This window comes from Sarcophilus harrisii, chromosome 6 (genome assembly GCF_902635505.1).
Source record: "Sarcophilus harrisii chromosome 6, mSarHar1.11, whole genome shotgun sequence".
In the NCBI taxonomy this organism is placed as follows: Eukaryota; Metazoa; Chordata; class Mammalia; order Dasyuromorphia; family Dasyuridae; genus Sarcophilus; species Sarcophilus harrisii.
In genome coordinates, this window is record NC_045431.1 from 919272 (window position 1) to 940225 (window position 20954).

The following is a 20954-nucleotide window of genomic DNA, read 5'->3' on the forward strand; positions in this document are numbered from 1 at the left end:
AACACACCCAGCAGTTCTGTCTACCAGCTTCGAAGGAATTGATTGGTGCTCTTGCAGTCCAGGGAAATAGTTATTGATTGCAGACAGCTGTGCAAATGCTCCAACTGCCACATGCCCCTGTGCATCTCTCCTGGGATTCTCAGCCTTTGCTTCCTTTGCCCATTTTCCCAGGGAATGAAGCTGGGGTGGGGGGAGCTTTCCCAGTTGTATACTGGAGAACAGATTGGTGCCTTCCCCATCCAGAGTGCTTCTCAGTATCTAAAATTTGTGCTGGATTCAGGGCACAGTTGGGCTTCTGTGTCACGAGTTCACTCATCTGCCTGCATAGCATTCTCCCTTTTTTTGCTGTTCCTTTGATTTTCCTTTTCACTCTCTATTTGAGTCCCTTTATTCTCAGACTACTTTGTGGGCTACTGAGCCCTCAGGATTCCGTGGGTTTGGCTTTTGACCTTGGCAGATGTGACAACTCCTCCTTTTTCTCATTGGGAGCCTTCTCCTGACCAGCAAAGCCCCTTTCCTTCCCCATAAAACTGGGTTGCCATTTGCACCTTCTCTTGAATTTTGTTCCTAGAAGTCTGTTTACCACGTGACTGCTAAAGGCTGCCAAAATTCAGGCCTCTTGCCTTTCCTGTCTGCCTAACTATTCTGTCCGGATATGCTTAGGTCACCTCCCGATGGTCCAGCTATTGGAGCCCCAGAGTGTGGGACTGCTTTGCAGCACCACTCACCAATCCCCAGCTCTACCATGCATTCCTAGAATTTGAACTTGGGCCCTTGGTGATACAGGACCATTAGGAAGGACATTTTGGCCCTTCTGATTGTGGTCTGAGGCAGACTTCCTACCCCAATCCCCTATTGGGAGAGGGGCAGTTCTGTCAGTATCCACAGACTAAGTTCTGTGATTGGTTGAAGATATTTCTCCAGGCTGGGCCAACAAGGGCATCCCTCAGTAATGTAAGGCCTTTTCCCAACTCGTTGTGATAGTTCCTCTGCTGCCAAACTCAGATCTTATCTTGTCTACAGAGTTTGGTCTTCACAGCTATAATCTGACACAAGCACATCCAAAGTTCCTAGATCACTAGCATCAAATGAAGCTGCTCGGGTCATTTAAATACTCTGAAGGGATGGGCACAGGGAGCTGTTTGGTTTGGCCATTTCTACAAAGGCTCTGTCTTCTGCCACTCATAGCCTCCCCCACCAGAATTTCTAAATCCAATTTCCTGTCACCTGATTCCAAGTCTAACACACTTTCTATCAAGCCATGCTTTTATTGCTTCACTGCGAGGAAAATCCTAACAAAGGTTTGTTGGTTTAAATGGCTTTTGCTGATTTAGAACGTAGTCAGGGAATCTCATCCCATGATTCATGTTCTTGTTCACAGTTGCTTTCTGGAGTGATGGATAATCCCAGGACCTGCCAGATTGGAGTGGATGTGGGTGCAGGGCTGATTTCTGAAAGCTCTCAGCAGGAAACACAAGAGACCTGCAGCCTCTCTACCCCTCCAGTCGGTGACTTTCCTCTGCCTTTGAAAGTAACGAGCCCAGAGAGGATCCTAGCCTTGCATTGGGAGCTAAGTCACAGCCGCGACAATAATTATCAGGTCAATAAATCATCGTGGGTGTTAAGAATTTAATGGAATCTATCATTCTTCTAGCTCCGATAAATACTTAAAGCTCCATTCTTAGAACCTTTACAGATATTACATTAAAAATGAGAAGTGATTAAAGACCATATTTGATGACAAGTGCTTTTATCTGTGGTTTTAGTACTGCCAATTAGAGAAGGCTGGGGCTTTTGTCAACCATGTCCCATCCTTCCAGGAAATTGGGCTTTGGGAAATTTCCAGGCACCTCCAGGAATAATTAATGGGACAAAATCTGAGAAAGGTTTACCTTTGGGTCTCCTTTTTTGTCCTGTACAAGTATTCCAGCTAATTCTTTTCTCAAAGACATTCACTGTTTATTTCCTAATATTTGCAATGCTGAATAGCAAGCCACAGGGCCTCCGACCTCCCTGCTGCAATACTTGCCCTCCACTCCTCCCGCCAGCTCAAAGAATCATAAAATGTCAGTGTCGGAAAGGACCTCGGAGAGCGCCTGGTTCAGCATTTACATCCCTTGCTATTTTACAAGGGAGGAACTTAAAGCCTGGAGAGGTCAGTATAGTGGAAAGATCATTGGGCTGAGAGATAGAGAACCTGGCTTTCAGCTCAGCATCTGCTGCTTACAAGCTGTATGACCTCAGGAGAATCCTTTCTCCTCTCATTTCCTCTCATTTTCCTCATTTGTAAAATACAGTTACTCCTGGCCCTACTTACTTCGTGGGGTTGTTGAATCAACTGAAATATCAGGTGAAGATTCTCGGTGAAAATAAAGCTACTATTACATGAGTATAAACAATTGTAAGCATTATAGGAAACACGAATTTGTTTTTATTATATAATATATTATATATAATATATATTTTATTATATAATAATTATTAACAATAGAATATAGACTTCTTGAGAGCAGAGACTATTTCATTTTGTCCATATTGCTTCCTCCTGCATTCCCACCACAATGGGCAATGGTGCTTAATAAATGTCTGTTGAATTTAATAGAATATATCATCATTATTGTTATTATCTAAAGCTATGAGCCAGTGGCACCTTGAACATTCAGTGTTAACTCTCTGTTAGAAAGAAAGGAGACAATATAAACTGAAGCAGAAATCTGGAGAACCTAGTCTCTAAATAGGCTGCTGAGAGATGTCTGAAAGACTTGGTACTGGCTCAGGGACAAAGTGCTGAGGCAGCAAAGCCCATTGAAAGGATTTTTTTTAATCTCCATAGAGAGCATTTCCAAGGTGCACTCACAATTTCCGATCTCATGAGTGCTTTTAATTTTCATGCTCAATACTTAACTTTACAAGCATTCTGTGGGGGTGGTAAAGGAGCTTCCCTGAGAATTTATTACAAGATTAAAACCACAGCTCCTCGAGTAAATCACCCAATCGTGCCAACAATAATACTAAATCACATTTGAGAAGATCCGGGTCCAGGTTGCTCAGAGTTCATGAGCAGTGGTGTTGAACAGATGTGTAATCAAAGTCTAGAAGTGTAGTGTGAGGACAGCAGGATTGTTCTTTGTTATGATTTCATCACAGTTGTTTCTGGATGGTGTTCCTTTATCCTCTTTCCTCTCTAGATTCTGCCTGCCCCTTCTGAGTCAGCCCTCAGTGGTTCCAGCACACAGCCCGCTCCAGTGGAACCAAGCCAGCCCACAGCACCCTGTTTCCCAGAACCTTTAGGTGGTAGCTCTTTCGAAGAACACCAATGGCAAAAGCGAGCGTACAAATGGAGTGACCCATCATGGAGTCAGACAGAAAATCAGCATTCAGAAACTGAGCGCTGGGGCCGCAGCCCCAGAAATACCATTATGAATAACGCATGGACCTCTGGAGACCAGCCAGATGGCTCACCCTCAATGACTACAGCAGAAAACCATTTGTCAAATGGGTTGTCAGTGAGTAATAAAGGTCTGGCTCCTTTGGGGGAAGACTCAGACGTGCTGGAGAGAGCGAGATCCCTGACTATAAAGCAAGGTAAAGTGCTTTCCTGATTTCACTGATGATTTGCAAGGAAAGAAAGAGCTTTGGTTTTCTTCCCAACTCACACTGAAGTATCCAGTGCAGGAGGGGTAGAATGGCGGTGTTTGCAACTATCAGTTTCTGTGTCACGAGAAGTCTATAGTCCTTTGTGATTCACAAAGCATTTTCCTTATGATAACCCTGGGAAGGAAGAAGAGCAAGGGGTATAATCACCACTCCATAGACAAGGTAGTTAAATTGCCTCCCACCCCCCAGCTAGTAGCAGAGGTGGGATTAGTCACAGTCGCAGCATTTACAGCCATAAGTGATCTTTGTGATTGCCTGGTCCAAAGGTCATGTTTTACAGACAGGCCTGAGAAAGGAAAGTCACATTAGTGGGCGATTAGTAGTGAAGCCATGAAATCCTGTGATCTGGTGTTTCTGTCCCATTTTGCTACAATGAAGCCTGAGACTACAAACTAGAGCTCTTTCCACTCTGCTATGTCTTAACTATTCATTTATGGACCCATCTAACATTGACTGAGGGCTTCCTCCTCCATGGAAGCTCCCCTCTCCCAAAATGCATACTTACGGCAAAGGATCTGCCACTTGCCAGCTTTCTCATACTTCTTCCCTTTATTTTTGTTGTTGCTTAGCTCTCCTTTGTTCTTAGAATATCCTGTCTTGTTTCAAACATACTGGTACTTTTGGCTATATCCTATAACCCAGAGTGGCTCAGTGACTTGACTAAGGTCTCAACCAACATTTGAACTTACTGTTCTTATTCATGATACTTCAGTGTTCTCCATCAATGTTTCTGCTTTAAAAAAAAAAAAAAAGCTGAAGCCAGAATGTGTGATGACCGCGTATTTTAAAATCAGCTGGAGTCAGGAATTCAGGTTAGGGGGAAGTCGTCAATCTTTATTCTTAGCAGAGATGAAGAAAGATCGGAGGAAGAAGGGAATCAGCAATAGCAATGTCAGCAGCTGAGTCAAGAAGCTAGCTAGACCAGAAGCCACAAGCCCAGCAGCCCCTAGAATCAAACCCAGCCTGCAATGTCTCCCAGCCTCTCTTCCTGTCTCCTTGCCTCCACCCACCAAAATCGTCATTTCCTATACAACACATCAGGCCTTGCACAGAGAGTGGGCGGGGCCATTCTTTATCCAAGCATGTATATTAATAGAGTATAGTCCAATTACTATTTAGCCTCACGTGCTTGGGACCTCAGTGCATCAACTCAAGCCTCAGCCCATTACAAGAATGTGATTGTGGTGTTCATAATTCTCACAAGTCTTTATTCAGTGGGTAGTTTTGTAACCTCTTGAAATCTTTTCTTCCCCCATGACATGTAAGGACAAGGATCTAACCAATATATTACAAGCTTTATAAAAGCAGCACTTCCAGGTTGATTAGAGAACTCTCTGACACTGGGATGGGAACTGCTGGACTGGGGAGAGAATCCACAGATGTGTGATGAGCCCTTATTTGCTTGATCAATCTATTATGTAGGTTTGATTAGCACAAAGCAGGTGCTTTTCTTCTAACATGAAGGAGTTAGTCCTTCAGAAGCTGCCCTGCCTCCCAGTCTGATGTTGAGCAGTGTTCCCCTGATCACCTCTCTATGAGATCTCTCCACAGCTGCTGCTGTATAAAGTGTCCCTTTGGGGGAGGGGGTGAAGTTTCTGTAGCCTCATGCTATTTAGCCAGCAATTAGACTCAAGCCCAGGAACCCTGGGAATAAAACACGAAACCCTCTGATTTGGAAATGATAAGGATTCAGCAGCCCTTAAAGCATGTCAGAAATGGAACATGTCTTTTGGGGCACTGGGGAGAGGAAGGGCACCATCACCTACTTTCAGAGGTAGCTGTTCTGTGGCAATAATAATTTGATTGGATTAACATTAAGCTTTTCTTTACGGTGCTAGTGCCAGGATACCAAGTTAAAATAAAGAATTATCAAGTTAAAATAAAAATTTTAAAATCTCCACCCTCAAGAAATTTATATTCTACTGGATTTAATGGCTTTTATCCTAATAGTCTTTAAAGTTTGCAAAGGGTCTTCCCCATAATGATCTTGTCAGGAAGTTACTGAAGGTCACAGTAGCCATTGTGCAGTTGAGGGATTTGGGCTTGTTTTTGTTTTTGTTTTTGTTTTGACATTTTACAAATCAGGGTGTTACATGCCCAGAGTCCAAATGATTCTCAGCTCTAGGATTTAGATCCACTGTCTCTGTCCAGCAAGTCTGAATCTCTTTCTTCTATCTGAGATAGTTGGAAAGTCTAAGTTACCTTGAACAAGCCCTTTCACATCTATAAAACAACAGACAAGTATGTGGTGGAGCATGGAAGGTGCTGAACCTCTAGGGTCAAGAAAACCCGAGTTCAAGTTTGGATCAGATGCTTAATGTTTGTGTGATTTTAGTAAATCACCTATTATCTGCCTCAGTTTCCTCATCTGTAAAACAAGAATTGAGAACCTGAAAGCAGGGCAGAGCCCTGAAATGATTTTGTCTGATGCCTTTATTTAATCTAAGAGGCCAAGCTAGTCAAGGCATGGGTGGTTAGGAGCCGAGCCTTGAATAAATCCCTGTATCTTAATGCTGTCTTTACCACATCAATCTGGCATCACACAAATCTTTCGTGGCCTTAGGCTGTGTTCCATTCTTCTGCTGATCTGGGGCACGGACCCCCTCAATGGTTCATGTCGTGTGCCACGCCCAAAGGGACTTCTGGGGGGACAGTCATCATGACCTATGCCCCCATAGTACCTGTCACTGCCCAGGTTTAAATCCCTGAGGCTACCCTGGATTTGGCATTTTATCACCAATTTGGAATGGACACAGTGACTGCAGAGTGACTGCAGAATCTAAAGGCATGTAAAGGTCTGTATTCTGGTTCACTTCAGTTACGAACTGAACGGTGTGGCGAGTCACTTTCCATTTTTATTTCTTCATCCATAAAAATGAGGTTTGTGATAGATGTTCTCCCAACCTACAGGTGGGAAGCAGAAAATGAAACAGCTGATATTCAGGGTCCCATAGAGCTAAAAAGGGTTTATTAAACTCTGTACATAGTGGAACAATAGATGGATTATGTGAGATTGAATGGGAATTGTGTAAGAATCCCAAAGTTAAAGGGAATGTGAGGATAATGTTTGTGAAGTATTTTGGATGAATACATGTTGGAATAAGAGCAAATCTTCTCCAATTTATCCATTTTACAATTCTTTAATAATAAAGAGGGGGGAAGGATTTGATGTATTTAAAAGATCTTTGAAAATTTCAGAATGTCACGCAAATGTAGTGTTCTCCTCTAGAGGCTCATCTTCATGCAGAAGAGAGCCTCGGTTCTCCAAGGCTAGGTCAGCGGAATATTAGCTCCAAGATGTGCTACCCAATTGAAAGAACACGGAACATGAGCCAGGTGACTATTTACATATCCATTACCTAAGTGCCAGCTTTGACCATATTCATAGTGACTTCTCACAAGCATCCTGGACAGTGCAGAGTATTGGTGCTGGAGTTAGAAGCTTGGATGCTACCTGCATGATTATTGAAACTTCATGAACTTCAGTTTCTTCATTTGAACATTTTAAGGGGTTGGAATAGATGGCTTCTGGAGTCCTTCTGTTTTTATAATGAGATCACCCCTATTATGATCCTCATGAGCATCAGGTGAGAAATAATTTGTCCACAGTGACTCATGAGATCATCACTGTAGGGTATGTAGGGCCCGTGAGTTGCAGTAGTGAAGAGGAGAGCTTCATGGATGAAATCACAGGCTATCTGAAATATTGCCATCCAGGTTCTCTTACAAAACAGAAGCTTCTCGAAGTCTGTTTCATTCATATTTTTGCACCCCTGATTCCCTGACACATAATAGTTACTTAGTAAATGCCTGTTGATTTATTAATTTGATATTTTGAAGCACTGTGTGTTAAAAGCCTTGTTATTTTTAGCTGAAGTTATCACTACAAGAAGAGAATCTTCAGCTGTGAGCCCCCTTGCCTACCCTTTCTCTCTCTATCTTATCCTGCCAACTTTTGGAAGGTACCTTTGAACTTAGAAACTGATGGCTCAGTGTTGATAATGCTGCTCTTCGGTTACAGCCTGAAGCTAAAGGACTCGTTCAGATATTCCTGGGCACTGTGTGTTATGATTGGCTTCTCCATAAGAGCACTGGAGGGGAATGTCAGCCTTGTTACCCTGTGTGTGTATTAACCTCTGAGGAAAGAGAGATCCTGGGAGTGCAGAGCCCACAGCAAGTACTTAATGCATTGTGGAATAAGAACGAGGCAATAGTAAGCTCTTGTTCTTTCTGTTAAAACATTTTACTTCCCTATGACCGCTATTAGATCGTGCAAATGGATGTTTATTTCCTGTTTTCCAACAGACATTTCTTTTTGTTGGAATTGTTTAACTTTTTACCTTTTTCTAGCTTCAAGGATTGTTGCCTTATGGTTTCTGAAATTTTTTGATCTTCGCTTGACTTTATGTACACTGAATTGATAACCTCTCAAACGTCTTTTTGTTTAGACAAGAGAGTATGTTGGTTTTGCATTTTACAGATGTAAATTTTAGTGTTGGGTAGATGAGGAAGATGTCATATGTGTCTCCCAGCCTGTCTCCGTTATCCCTTGGCTTGTCCACTGGGGTTCAGAGTTGGATGAGAGGATATAAATGGGGCCAGATCTCTTGAAAAATATGCAGATATATGGACTTCCAATTGAAGCCATACGATAACATGAGAGTCAACAGGTATATAACCTATATGCTACCCCACACATTTATTTATGCGTATGTGTGTTTATATGCATGCATAAAGGCAGATGGATAGCTTGTTGGATAGAACACTAGACCAGAAGTTGGGTAAATCAGAGTTCAAATCCTGCCTCAGATACTTATTAACTGCGTGATCCTGGGAAAGTCATTTACCCTTGTGCAGCCTCGATTTGCCCATCCATAAAAAGGGGATAATAAGGGTAGTTGTGAGGACAAAATGAGATCATATGATCATTAATATGATGATAATGATGTGTATCCATGAATCTGCTGTGTATATACATACCCATTCACATCAAACCTATGATTTGTCATCTAAGTTCAAAATATCAGATACCTAAGAAGAAGAAGAAGTGGAAAATGGAGTGAGTTGCTTGGGAAGGTAGGAAGTAAGGATTTCATCCCTGGAGACCTTCTTGTGGAAGCTGGTTGAGCTGTGTGATGGGTTACAAGAGGCTTTTGACTCTGAAGACTCTCCTAACTCTGAGATTCCGAGGTCCTCAATTACAATACCATCCCTCAACCCAATCCCAACTTTACCTCCAAGAAGTCTGATTTTTGCATGGGAAAATTGTGGGACAGAAGCTAGAGCTTAGCCTGGAGTTCCAACTCTGCCCAGTTCTAGCTTAGTTATTTTGGGCACATCATTTACAATCAAATGAATGAAAGAATCTTTCTCTCCCTTTTAAACTGTCTTGAATTTTACATGGCAGATGCCTACTACTCTCTCAAGCTAAAATGTCCCACCCCCACCCTATTCTTGGAAGAATAGATTCGGTGTCAGTATGGAATACTTATAAACAAGGACAATGTTCTCGATAGAAATCCATGTCTCTAGAGCTGGCATGAAGGGCATTGATAGTACGAACAGCTGCTGGCTTAGAAATAGAACAGCAGAAAGTCTGCTAAGTGACCTACAAAGAGATTTGTTCATCTTCCCTTCTTTTCAGCTGTGCTATTTTCTTCTCACTCCACCTTCTGAAAATTTTCTTGCTTTCGTTCTGAGAATTAACCAAAACCAACTCTCTAAATATGGCTCCTTGGGGTAGGGGGACTTAAAAAAAAGAAGAGAAAGGGGTTGCTCTTAAATAGCTATGGAATGCAATTCCACAGAGTATACATGATGTGGGCAGATCTAGGCTAGGCACTGGGGATACAAAGATGCACTCAGATAAGTAAATGTAATAAGAGAGAGAGAGAGAGAGAGAGAGAGAGAGAAGAGAAGAGAAGAGAAGAGAAGAGAAGAGAAGAGAAGAGAAGAGAAGAGAAGAGAAGGGAAGAGAAGAGAGACCCAGAGAGACAAGAGAGTGAGGGAGAGATGGAGGGAAGAAGGAAGAAAGGGAGGGAAGGAGAGAGGGATAAATGAAAGAAAGGAAGGAAGAAGGGAGGAAGGAAGGAAGCAAAGGAGGGATAAAAAAAGGGAAGGAAAGAGGGAGGAAGGAAGGAAAAAGGAAGCAAGGAAGGAAGGGAAAAAGGAAGCAAGGAAGGAAGGAAAAAAGGAAGGGAGGGAGGGAGAAAGAGGAAGGGAGGGAGGAAGGAAGAAAGGATGGAAGGAAGGAAAAGAGGATGGGAGGAAGACAGACACAGACATATACAGAGAGAGAGATAAAGATAGCTAGAGATGATAGAGATAGAGAGACAGAGAGACACAGAGAAGAGAGACAGAGACAGAGGCAGACAGATGGACAAAGGTAGAGACTTAAACAGATAGAAATAATGAGCAATAACTGGGAAAATAGAAAGATAATGCATAAACCACCTGAATTAAGCTTTGAAAGACAGTGATGTAAAGAAGTGAAACTGATGATGGTCCAGGGGAGATGACTTACCCAAATGCACAGGGGCAGGGAACAGAGTGGTGAGGTTAGGGGATACTTAGCAGTCCAGCCTCATTTTAACTAAAGGGCTTGGGATCCTACCATTCTCCTAGTACACAAAGTTGCAGAGCCTTGGGCTCTGTCCCACAAGGAGCCGGGAATCTTCTTCAGTGTCACACTCCCTCTCTCCAGCCTGCTCCAGACCTGGACGTGCCTCCCGTCCCCTACAGCCATGACCCCATTATCTTCTTGCCATCTCTTCCTGCCGACTCCATGACCTTCAGAGATCCCAAGAATGAGAGCGAGCATTGATGGAGCACGCTAATATTTGCCAAGCACCTTGCACCTTGCATTCAATCCTCATAATAACTCTTGGGGGAGGGGTTCTGCTATCATTCTCGTATCATGGATGATGAAATTGAGACATAGAAGGTCAAATGGCTTGCTTTGATTTGTGAAGTTCATAAACATCAGAGTCTGGATTTGAATCTGAGTCTTCTTCACCCAGTCACTCTAGCTGTATGGTGTGGGAGCCTCCAAAGTCCAGGGTGACCTAATTAATTCAGCTTTGGAATTCCTCCCTGGAACTTAGCTAACCTGACAGAGAGGAGAGTGAGCGAGACGCTCCTCCCATCCTGCCATCTTTGGCCAGTCTAAGGCCAGACCAGAGATCATTTTCCATTCAGTCGCATGCCCTGGCCGTTGGGTCTGCCATTGTGTCCAGAGTCCCCTGCCCCAACCTCACCTTCCACCTTCTGCCCTGGGAACAGAAACATTGCCATTGTTTCTGAGAAAGGCTGATCGATTGTCCTCACCAGCCTTCTGACTTCCCAAACTAAAATATGGCGCCTTAGCCACCATTCTTCTAAATACAGTTTCTTCCTTGTGTAACATAAGCTCCTTGAAGGCAGGAACTGTCTTGCTTTCATATTTTTTGCTTTGGATCTTTTATTTTTCGGTTTTTGTATTTATATCCTCCGTGCTTAGCTTAACATAGTATCTGGTGCACCATAAGCAGTGAATGATCCCATTTTAAAATATCAACTATGTGTCAAGCGTTGTGCTGGAAGTACAAATGATAAAAAGCAGTACAGTGCCTGCCTTCAAGAAACTTACAGCCTACCAGAGTACTGAAGGATAAGACTATATACAAGCACAGAAAGTAGGAAAGAAAGTAGAAGGTTATTGGATAAAGGATCAAATTCTGTAGGAAAATTCATAAAAGCAAAGAGCACTTCCACAAGAGAAGCAGTTTCCCCTTTCGCCCATTTCAGGGGACTTTGTAACCTTCTTACATGTGAGAGGGAGGGAGTGATGAGGGAAGAGGGGAGAGGGAAGGAGGAAGGGAGGAAGAGAGGAAGAAAGGAAAGGAAGGAAGGAAGGAAAGAAAGAAGAAAGGAAGGAAGGAAGAGAATGAATGAATAAATAGGGATCCTGGCTTCTTTGAATAACTCATTGTTAATCCATGACTTGAAGATCTTTCTTAAACCAATTTTCAGCCTTTACCATAATTAGCCTGGTCATTTTTATTAAGTGCCATAGACAGTGTTTCTTTTTGATCTGTTCTAAATATATATCTGTAATATATTTATTTATATATATTAAAATCAGTTAAGCAAGTCAGCATTTGCTCCTCCATGTCCTTTAGTTTTGTCAAAGGTTTCATCATCAGTGCTCCCAGGATTAGCTTCTCGGGCCAAATCATCCAAAGAGAAGGCACTTTCCAAAAATAAGCAAGCAAGCTTAAGGAGATTACATTCTAATGGAGGAAGACAGCCCAGAAAGCAGAGCTCGATGGGGGATGGGGTGGGAGGGTGGTCATGCCATGGCTGCCTGCTTCTGCTGGCTTAATTTCACCCATCTGAGATCAGGGCATCAGAGGGAGAGTCCAAATTTGAGGGAGAGTGGGAAGGAGGTTAAGGAAGATGAGCACCATTTAGGCAACAGAGTTTAGACCATTTCTCACTTCTTTTCTTTTGGTGTTAATATTGGATTTTGGTAGGAATCAATAATACACGGCCTGAGACACACACATATATACACATAGATATGTGTGGTTACCCATGGCACGCCTATATATATGTAGCTATGTATATATGCTCATATAAACATGGGGATACACATGTATGTTTTGTGGACTGTTTCTTTTAGTCCTCTTGGCCCTGGTAAAACTTTCCCTATCTGACAAATGGGAACATAAGACAGAAGAAGATGAATTATTTTTTCCAAAAGGATGCGGGAGCTAACTCAGGTCCTTTGACCCTATTTGACCTCACCCCAACTGTCCAGGCTGGGAAGAGGGAAAATCCAAAGGGGTTTGACCTTTTACATTGTACACATGAAAATTCTGAGGCTCGGAGAAGGGACTCTGGCTCTGGTAACTTTATGGTTGGGTCTGAACTCTTTGTAGCCCCAAAGTAGGTGAAGTGACATGGAGGAAGTGAGTGAGGGGTGCTTACTACATGCAGAGGAGGGCAGGAGGCTTGACTCCCCGTCTTCTTAACTGTCAGCGTCCAAATCCTGGAAGGTTTGTTACAACAACTCGCTTCCATTTCCGACCGATTCCTCTTGGATTTCAGTCTTCCTGTCTTTTAGCCTGGTGTTTGGAAGGGAGTTTAATTTGCCATCGGAGGCTTTTCTCTCAGAGCTCCAACGTGGCAGGTTAATGGGATGCACAGAGAGGTATCAGCCCAATTTACCAACTTTCTGCCTCCAAAGCCCAGAGACCAGGCACAGTTGGTGCTTCTGACCAAAAGGCAGGGGACACCTGGGACATAGAGCAAGAATCCAGAGAAGGGCGGGGAAAGGAAGGGAAGGGCTCCTGTTTGGCAAGCATGGCTAGGGGTGCAGTGGATAGTGCTGAGCTCAGATCTGTGTCCAACATGTACTAGCAGTGTGACCCCGGGCTTTTTGCTTCCCCTTCCCTCATTTGTGAAAGGAGCTGGAGAGGGCAGGACCAGTCACTCGGATATCTTTGTAAGAATACCCCAGATTGGGTCACGGAGAGCCAGACAGGACTGAAAAATGGCTGAACTGGTCTGTCCCAGGCACTGTGCTAGGGACCTTGCAAATATTCTCATGGGACTTCCCGAGACAAGCTGCTCCTACAACTTCCAAAGGCAGACCTTTTCCAAATATTGGGAAGTGCATCTTAGCACAGGGCCATCTTTATTAAATCCTTTCCTCCCAGTGGCTCTGGGAGGTGAGCACAGGAGGAAACAGTATTGGAGAAGGCATAGAAATGGCTCAAGATCACTCGGGTGAAAATGGAGGAGAAGTAGAATCTCTCGGATCCTGGAGGTGTTTCACTCAGAGCTCCTGGCCCTTAGCTGGAGCACCGCTCGGCCAGAAGCTGTCAAAGGCCTTGTAGGTCATTTTGTCTGCTGTCTCTCCTGGTACAGAGGAAATCCAGAGGGAAACACTAACTTGCCTGAGGTCATGCGGTAAAGTTCAGGAGGCAGAACTCAGCAAGGGTCCTGGGGATGCGATTTCTCCATGAGAGCTCAAGGGGCTTTCAGCCTGGCAAAGATGAATGAAGAAGCTCTCTCAGGATGGCAGGTTGTTGTCATTCAGCCATTTTCAGTCACGCCCAACTCTGTGACCCTATTTGGGTTTTGGCAGACATGCTGCCTTTTCCAGATCATTTTACAGATGAGGAAACTGAGGCAAACTAGCTGAAGTGACTTGCCCAGAATCACACCTCTAGGAATGTCTGAGATCAGATTTGAACTCATGAAGGTGAGTCTTCCTGAGTCCAGGCCCTAGGCTCTGTCCACTGTACTACCTGGTTTGCCTTGGCAGATGGCTTATTCTCAGATAAAATCAACATGATTCTCTTTATACAATAAAACAAAAGCAACAAGGTTTTCTGAACTTTTTAAAGCACCACAGTGATTCTGAATTTTTGCCCTTTGCCTGGACTTCAGCTTCCCTTTTAACAGAGAAAAATGCTTAAACAAAGGCAGCCAGTAGAGTGGTAGGGCAGGGCAGTGAATCCATCTAGTCTTTCTTCTGTATCTACCATGTGATGGCTTTTGGGAACCTCAGAGTCTGAGAAAGTTAAGCCCCTTCAACTGAGGCACACATTGCCCACCCCCAGCCAAGAGCACTGCAAATTAAACCTGGGAGTTGTTATGATTGCATACCAGACCCGAGGTCAAACCCATGGCCAGTGACTGAATGCTACCAAACCAGATGGCAATATATGTGGGGAACAATTAGCAAGGCAAATCTTTAAAACAAATCAGTGTGTAGCAGCTATCCTCACCTATGGCTTGGTGCCTATTTTGCATTTGCCCCAAATGTACCGAGCTCCTAATGCTTCAGCCATGATCCCTTAACCTTGGGGGTGCATGGGAATCAAATTAATTCCTGAAGCATCGGCATAAATCAGTGGTTACAGCCAGAGTTCCCCAAGCCAGAGGGCCCTCTGGGACTCGGTGCCTGCAGCACAGAATCCTGAACAAGTCTTTCCTGGAAGATTGATTAAGATGTCCCTGAATGGCCTGACATTCTTAATAATTTTCTCTCCAAGAAAGGACACTGACCATTGTGGGAAATTAAAAAAAAAAGTGGCCCTTTGTCTCACTCCCAAGCTGGAATCCACCCGGCCTTCCTTGGCTTGCCTGGGATTTCCCACCTAATAGGGCCACACTGGCCGATCTCAGGATGCTGAGCCAGCAGTCCGAGCTCTCCTGGACCAAGCTCCCTCTTTGCCAGAGGGGGGGATGCCTGAGGTCTCACTAACACATTCTCTTCAGAGTTGGTCACGTTATCTCAGGATTCCTCATATGTAAAATGGAAGTTTTGGGACCTTGGGAAGCTCCCTTCTCTGGGAAAGCAAGAAATTGCATTCTATGTTCTGCTAAGATCTCTTCCAGATATACTGTTGGGCTTTCAAACATTGTGGGGGTAGCCAGAGAAGTTCAGATCATGCTTCTTGCCCCCAGAGTACTTGCGGTCCATGTGGGCTATATGACACTGGCAGAATTTTGTCACAATCACCTTCCAGCTTAAATAATCCCAGTAGTTAGCATTTCTAGCTTACAGTAGTTAGCATTTAAAGCTTACAAAAGCACTTGAACTTCTCAAGTGAAGTTCATCCCACTTGTCCTCCCAAAAACTTTGGGAGTTGGGTGCTATTATCATCTAGTCATCAATAACCTTATTCTGAGGATTTATCAGCTCTTCCAGCCGAACTTGGCAAATTATCCCTTGCCTCCATGTGCTCCTATAGGTACATGCACATATTGTACACCTTCCACATCACCTTTTCTTATAGTTCTTTTCTTCAAGGTCAAGCTCAGGTGCCACTTCCTGTAAAAAAAAAAAAATTCCCCTTCCTTCCATCTGCCTGAGAAAAATAACTCACTTGCTCATCACACTTTCCCAGGACATTATTATGTTTTGTCTGTACGTCTCCTCCCCTAATATATTTGTCTGCATGCATGTCTTATCCCTATTGGTATATAGGAAGCGTCCCTGTCTTGGGGCAAGATCTGGGTGTATCTTGCATGTAACTATGTGTTTACAGGTCATGTTCTCCATCAGAACATAAGCTCCCCAAAGGTAGGGAATGTGTTTTTGTCTCTCTTTGTACTTTTACCCAAACAGATAGAAAGTTTTATTAATGACTTCTTGTCTAACAGACCAAGAGCAAGAATTATGGAGAGCTTTTTGTTTTTCTTTTTGGGGGATATTTTTTAGGTCTTGCTGTCTCTAGAGCCTAGAAGTCCCTGAATGTTGAGCTCAATTCAGTTTAGTTGAATAGTATATACTCCAAGGCTTGTTGAATGAATGAGCTAAAATAGTTACATGATTCATCCTCGAGTGAATGGTATATATAGTACAACAGATGGCTCTAAGTTCAAAGGGGGAAAGATGATTGTGGGCTGGGAAAACGGGGACCAACTACAGATAGCAGACCAAATCCAGCCTGCCTGCCTCTTTTTCTACAGCCTCTGAGCCAAGAATGCTTTTTGCATTGTTAAATAAAACTTGGTTGTAGTCGAAAAAAAAATGGAGAACAAATCTTGGCTCGAGGTCATACCTAAGCAGGTAGGCATAGTGTGCTGAGCCAGAGGAAACCTTAGAAGACAGAATGGCAATGGGAGGGAAACTGTACATGGAGCCCAAAGTACCAGAGCGGGAATGGGCCTTCCAACAGAATATGGATGAGAGCTTAGAAAGCATTCTAGTTCCTTTGCCTTATTTTGCAGGTTTAGGCCCCTGGGTGGCTCAGTACATACTGTGCTAGTTGGAGTCAGGAAGAACTGGATTCAGATCCTGCCTCAGAGGGTCGTGTGACCCTCAGCTAGTCATGTAATCTCAGCCTCCATTTGCTCATCTATAAAGCAAGGTGCTTGGATCAGATGACCTCCAAGTCCCTTTCAGTATTTTCTTTGGCTCCTATAAGCCTCCAGTTTCCCATTTGCTGATTAATGTCCAGGTGGGACCTGCCGTGACCATTTTGGGCCCAGCAGGTGCAGCTGGCTGCTTTTTTCCTCTCCTAAGTATATTCCCTGAAATCACTTCCCACACATACCTCAAACTCTCCCAGCCCTTTGAGTCAAATTAGACTATGTGCATTGTGCTTTAGGGTTAGGGTTAGAATTAGAATTAGGTGATTTGCGTCCTTTCATTTGATCCTTACAACATCTCTGCTCTGGGGAGCTTACCCAAGTGCTTTAAATTATAATTGCCCCAAAGAGGAAGCTGGAAACCTGTTAGCAAGGTCAAGTCATTTTCCCAAGGCAGTTGGTGAAGAACTGGAAGGTGCATTTGGGCCTTCTCTCACTAAGCCTTACCATGGTCTCACCCAGTTTGGTTCCCAGTTAGGGTCTGTTATCATTTTATTGGTCTGAAGTTTAGAAGTGTTTCAACGTTACCTTCACTCTCTTGCCTTTCCCATGCTGAAACCAAGGTATGTAGCCACTCTTAGAAAAATTGAGTGCTTCAACATGGCATGGAGATGGGGCTATGCCAGTGGGGCAAAGCTCTGCCAGGTCCTACGGAAAAGGCTTCAAGTGTAGGCTTGGCGAGAAAGAGGGGAAGGGAGCTAGGGATGCCAAATCTAACTTTGGCAAACTCTCAATTTTGCCAACGTCCCAACCTTTATGGCGTCATTAAGTGCTGTGTCCCTGCACTAACCGACCACAGCAACAACTCTTAATTCCAGGTTAAAAAATGTTTTGTGGCAGATGGGTCAGTACAAATACCTAAAACTAGACAATGTTTCCCTACTATCTCTGTTTACTTTCTGAAAATGAAGGGCAAACAGTGCAAGAGAACAGATTATTTCCTATTTGTCATTCACATAGCATATTTGTATGTAGGTATTTCCATTAGATTCCCCCATTAGAATGTAAGATCATTGAAAGAAGGACTGGGTTTTTTCTTAAACCATTTTTTAGTGTCCCCCGTTACAAGGTTGTTGTAAGGAGAGTGTTAAAAAAGCAAAAGGGCTAGGGAACAATGATTATCTTTATTTTTATGCTGGACAACTACAATTTCATGGCTTCAATTTTTCTATCTTAAAGCTTCTTTTAAAAGTCAAAGAAACACAACCTCCAGTTACACATGTGAAGGAGAAAATATGCTATATTGATTTAATTATGGACTTAAAGAATAGAGTTAGTCAGCAGCTGGGAAGCCACAGCCTTTTCATAAGCAGCCTCTACTTAACTATCAAATCATCATTTTTGACTGGAAAATAAAGCAGTTTCTCTCCAGGAAGTCCTAGGCTGGCAACCTTTTTGAACTTTCTCCCACCGTCCCCTTTCTCCTAAAGTGCCCTTAACATGCTTTCTCCTTTAGGGAAAATTCTTGGATGAAAGCTCAGACACCTTGATTTTCTTTTTGGCTTCATTCCAGCTTAGATGGGTGAGCTTTAACAAATCACTTTTCTGTGTATTTTAGTTTTCTCACTTGCAAATTGAGACCTGGGGGATGGCTGATGGGAGTGTGCAGTGGTCTGAGTTGCACCTCTACCTTGTCTTCCAGATATAACATTCTCCATTCCAAGTTCCATCTCAACATAGACATTCTATTCTCACCCTCACTATTCAATTTCCCTATTGAGTGAATAATGGAACAGATAACATTCTGTCAATAGACATTTAAGTGCCTCTTCTATGCCGAATTTACTGGCTATAATGGAACAGTTCAAAATCATACAACTAGTCAACATCCTTACTGGGATTCAGTTCTTGGTCTCCTGATTGCCAAATCCAATTTTCTTACCACCTTTCTTAGAGGGGACAATGATTTCTAGTAGTTAATGATTTCTTGATCTTATACAGGATCATTACTGTAATTGTCATGAAGCTCCTAGAATGAGCAAAGCCATTGGTTAGAAACTGAGGCTCCTCCTCGAGTCCTTCAAAGTGCAGATCAGATGTCTCTTCCATGAGGTTTATTTGGATTTTCCCAGTTGCTGGAGCTCCTCCTCCTTTGTACTTATATTATTTATAGTTTGTATTTACTTGTCAGTGTCCAAATTTCATCATCCCAAAATGAAAGAAGATACTTATGTAAGGTCCTTAAAAGCGGGAGCTATTTCATTTTTGTTGTTGTGGCCCCAGAATCCAGCTCAGTGTGTAGCATATAGTAAATGCTTAGGAAATAATTTTTGAATGGAAGGAAGGAAATAAAGGAATCCTTCATCCATCAAATTAAACACACCCATTTTCTAGATGAGAAAACTGAGCAATTTGCCTAAGATTACACAGATAGTAAATACTAGAGTTGTTGTTGTGATTTTAAGCTTAAAAATTAATGTCATTTGAGCTAAAATCCAGTAATGTCACCTGTGCCAGGCTGCTACAATTTGACACATGAGGAACAAGCATCTGCTTTCTGTATTAAAATTCTGGCTAAGCCAGCAAAACCCAAGCCAAGCTATTCATCTTAAGTTGGCTTATTTATTAGGTCAATAATAGAAAGCATCTTTCTTGGAGACTATGATAAGTTATGGGAACATATTAAATTTAGTACTTGGAATTATAAAAGTATTCATATAAAACATAAAAGTATATGTAAACCACAAAATCATATGAGTATATGAATATTAAGGCTGGAAAATACCTTAGATATTCTCTAGTGTGGGTCCCTTACGGCAGAAACTTAGAGAGACCAGATGAGTTATCCCAAATGATAAAACTAGAGCTGCAGACCATCTATGTTCACATCCTAACTCTGATATCAAGTGTGTTCTTGGGTAGCTCCCTTATTGAATGAATGAATGGGAAATTAATTATTAAGCACATACGGTTTGCCAATCAATCTGCTGAATTCTGGGAATACAAATACAGGCAAACAAGACAGAAAAACCTAAAGTTTAATGGGGAAAGATAGCAAAAACAATGTGTACAAGAAAAGGAGAAAAATAAGAGCAACACACACAATGGCATGATTTATAAATGCTGAGAATGTCATGTGGATGCCGGGTTCTAGACAAAGCAACATCAATAAAAGTGGGTGTCAGGTCCCCAGAACAGAGACTGAGTTGTAGTCGGGAAAAAAAAGGCCAGAGGAAAGGTGGGTGCTTCATCAGGGGCCAGGAAACGAGACAGAAGGACTATACTTGTGATTTCATTGGCATAGGGAATTCCCAAGTGAACAAAGTCCTTCTCCCAGAGCATGTCCATAAGTGTTTCTTCACTATATGGTCTTAGAGCTGCCCAGATCAGTGAGAAATTAAGTGATTTGCTCACAGTCCCATAGTTAGTATGCATCAGAGACAGGATTTCAACCCAGTTCTTCCTACCTTAGAGACCATCTCCATGCCCTCCATAAAAACCAGAAGGAATTATGAAATGTGTAATTTTACAAGGTCATGATAAGTGAAATTTATAGAGACTTTTAAAGTTTACACATTATTTTATCAACATGATCTCCCATTTGGCTTCATAATAACAATCTCATGAGGCTTGCGCTATTTTGACTTCTATTTTACAGATGAGAATACTTATATAAACACTGAATTCAGCTGCAATGAAAACTCAGGCCTTCAAACTCTCTACCCGTTTTTTTTTAATAATATAATATACGGCTTCCAAAAGTATACCAGAAAAGTTTACTTTCATTTGAATTTTGAGACCAGCTACTGTTTCATATGAATTCTGTCCGTGTGCCTAGAACAGAGTAGGTGATTAGGGGCATCTGAAAGAATAATCTACTCAGAGTCGATTAACAATCCACTCTTGCATTATTATATCTGAGTAGCAGATAAACGTTGACAGATTGAGAGAAAGCAAACAAAAAGATTAATGGGTATCAGTTTCTTGAAGGAGTTTAGAGAGATTAGAGAAACTCACTGGAGATTAAAAACCCATTCTTTGTCTTAAATCACATAAATGTTTTTTTTAAGAACATAAATGTCAAACTTCTTGTTAGAATTTTTAAACAATGGGCCAGATGATTCATTGGGCAGCATCAGTGTACTATAGGAAGGAATTGAAATTAGGGAAAGATCCAAATTTAGCCTAAAATAAAAAGATATCTGAGAATTCCAGAAATGTAGATGGAAATCTCAAGGGAAAGATTTTAGCTACTGAAATATGGGGAAATATAGTAATTAAATACTATTAATTTATTCTCTAATAATAAGAATAATATTCACTAATCTCATTTTAAGCTTACTTTTACTCTTTTCCCCAATTTAAACTGCTAGAACATTGGTTTCCAAACTTTTTAAAGTATGAGAACCCCTCTTAATAGTTGTGATTATTGTGTATTTCCCTCCATCCTATTTTTTCCCTTTTTATCCCTTTTCTCTTAGTTTACT

The 20954-nt window shown here is 42.3% G+C and overlaps 1 protein-coding gene across 4 annotated transcripts in view; it reads left to right on the forward strand.

Annotated features, from left to right (window-relative positions):
* The window catches only part of C6H4orf50 (chromosome 6 C4orf50 homolog), a 141093-nt gene that overhangs the window by 68358 nt on the left and 51781 nt on the right, over positions 1 to 20954 (forward strand). For all 4 annotated transcript variants that reach the window (XM_031942705.1, XM_031942704.1, XM_031942706.1 and 1 more), the window contains 2 exons: positions 1382 to 1600; positions 3189 to 3585. In XM_031942705.1, coding sequence (XP_031798565.1) covers positions 1382 to 1600; positions 3189 to 3585 — 616 coding nt within the window. The remainder of the gene's footprint in view (positions 1 to 1381; positions 1601 to 3188; positions 3586 to 20954) is intronic.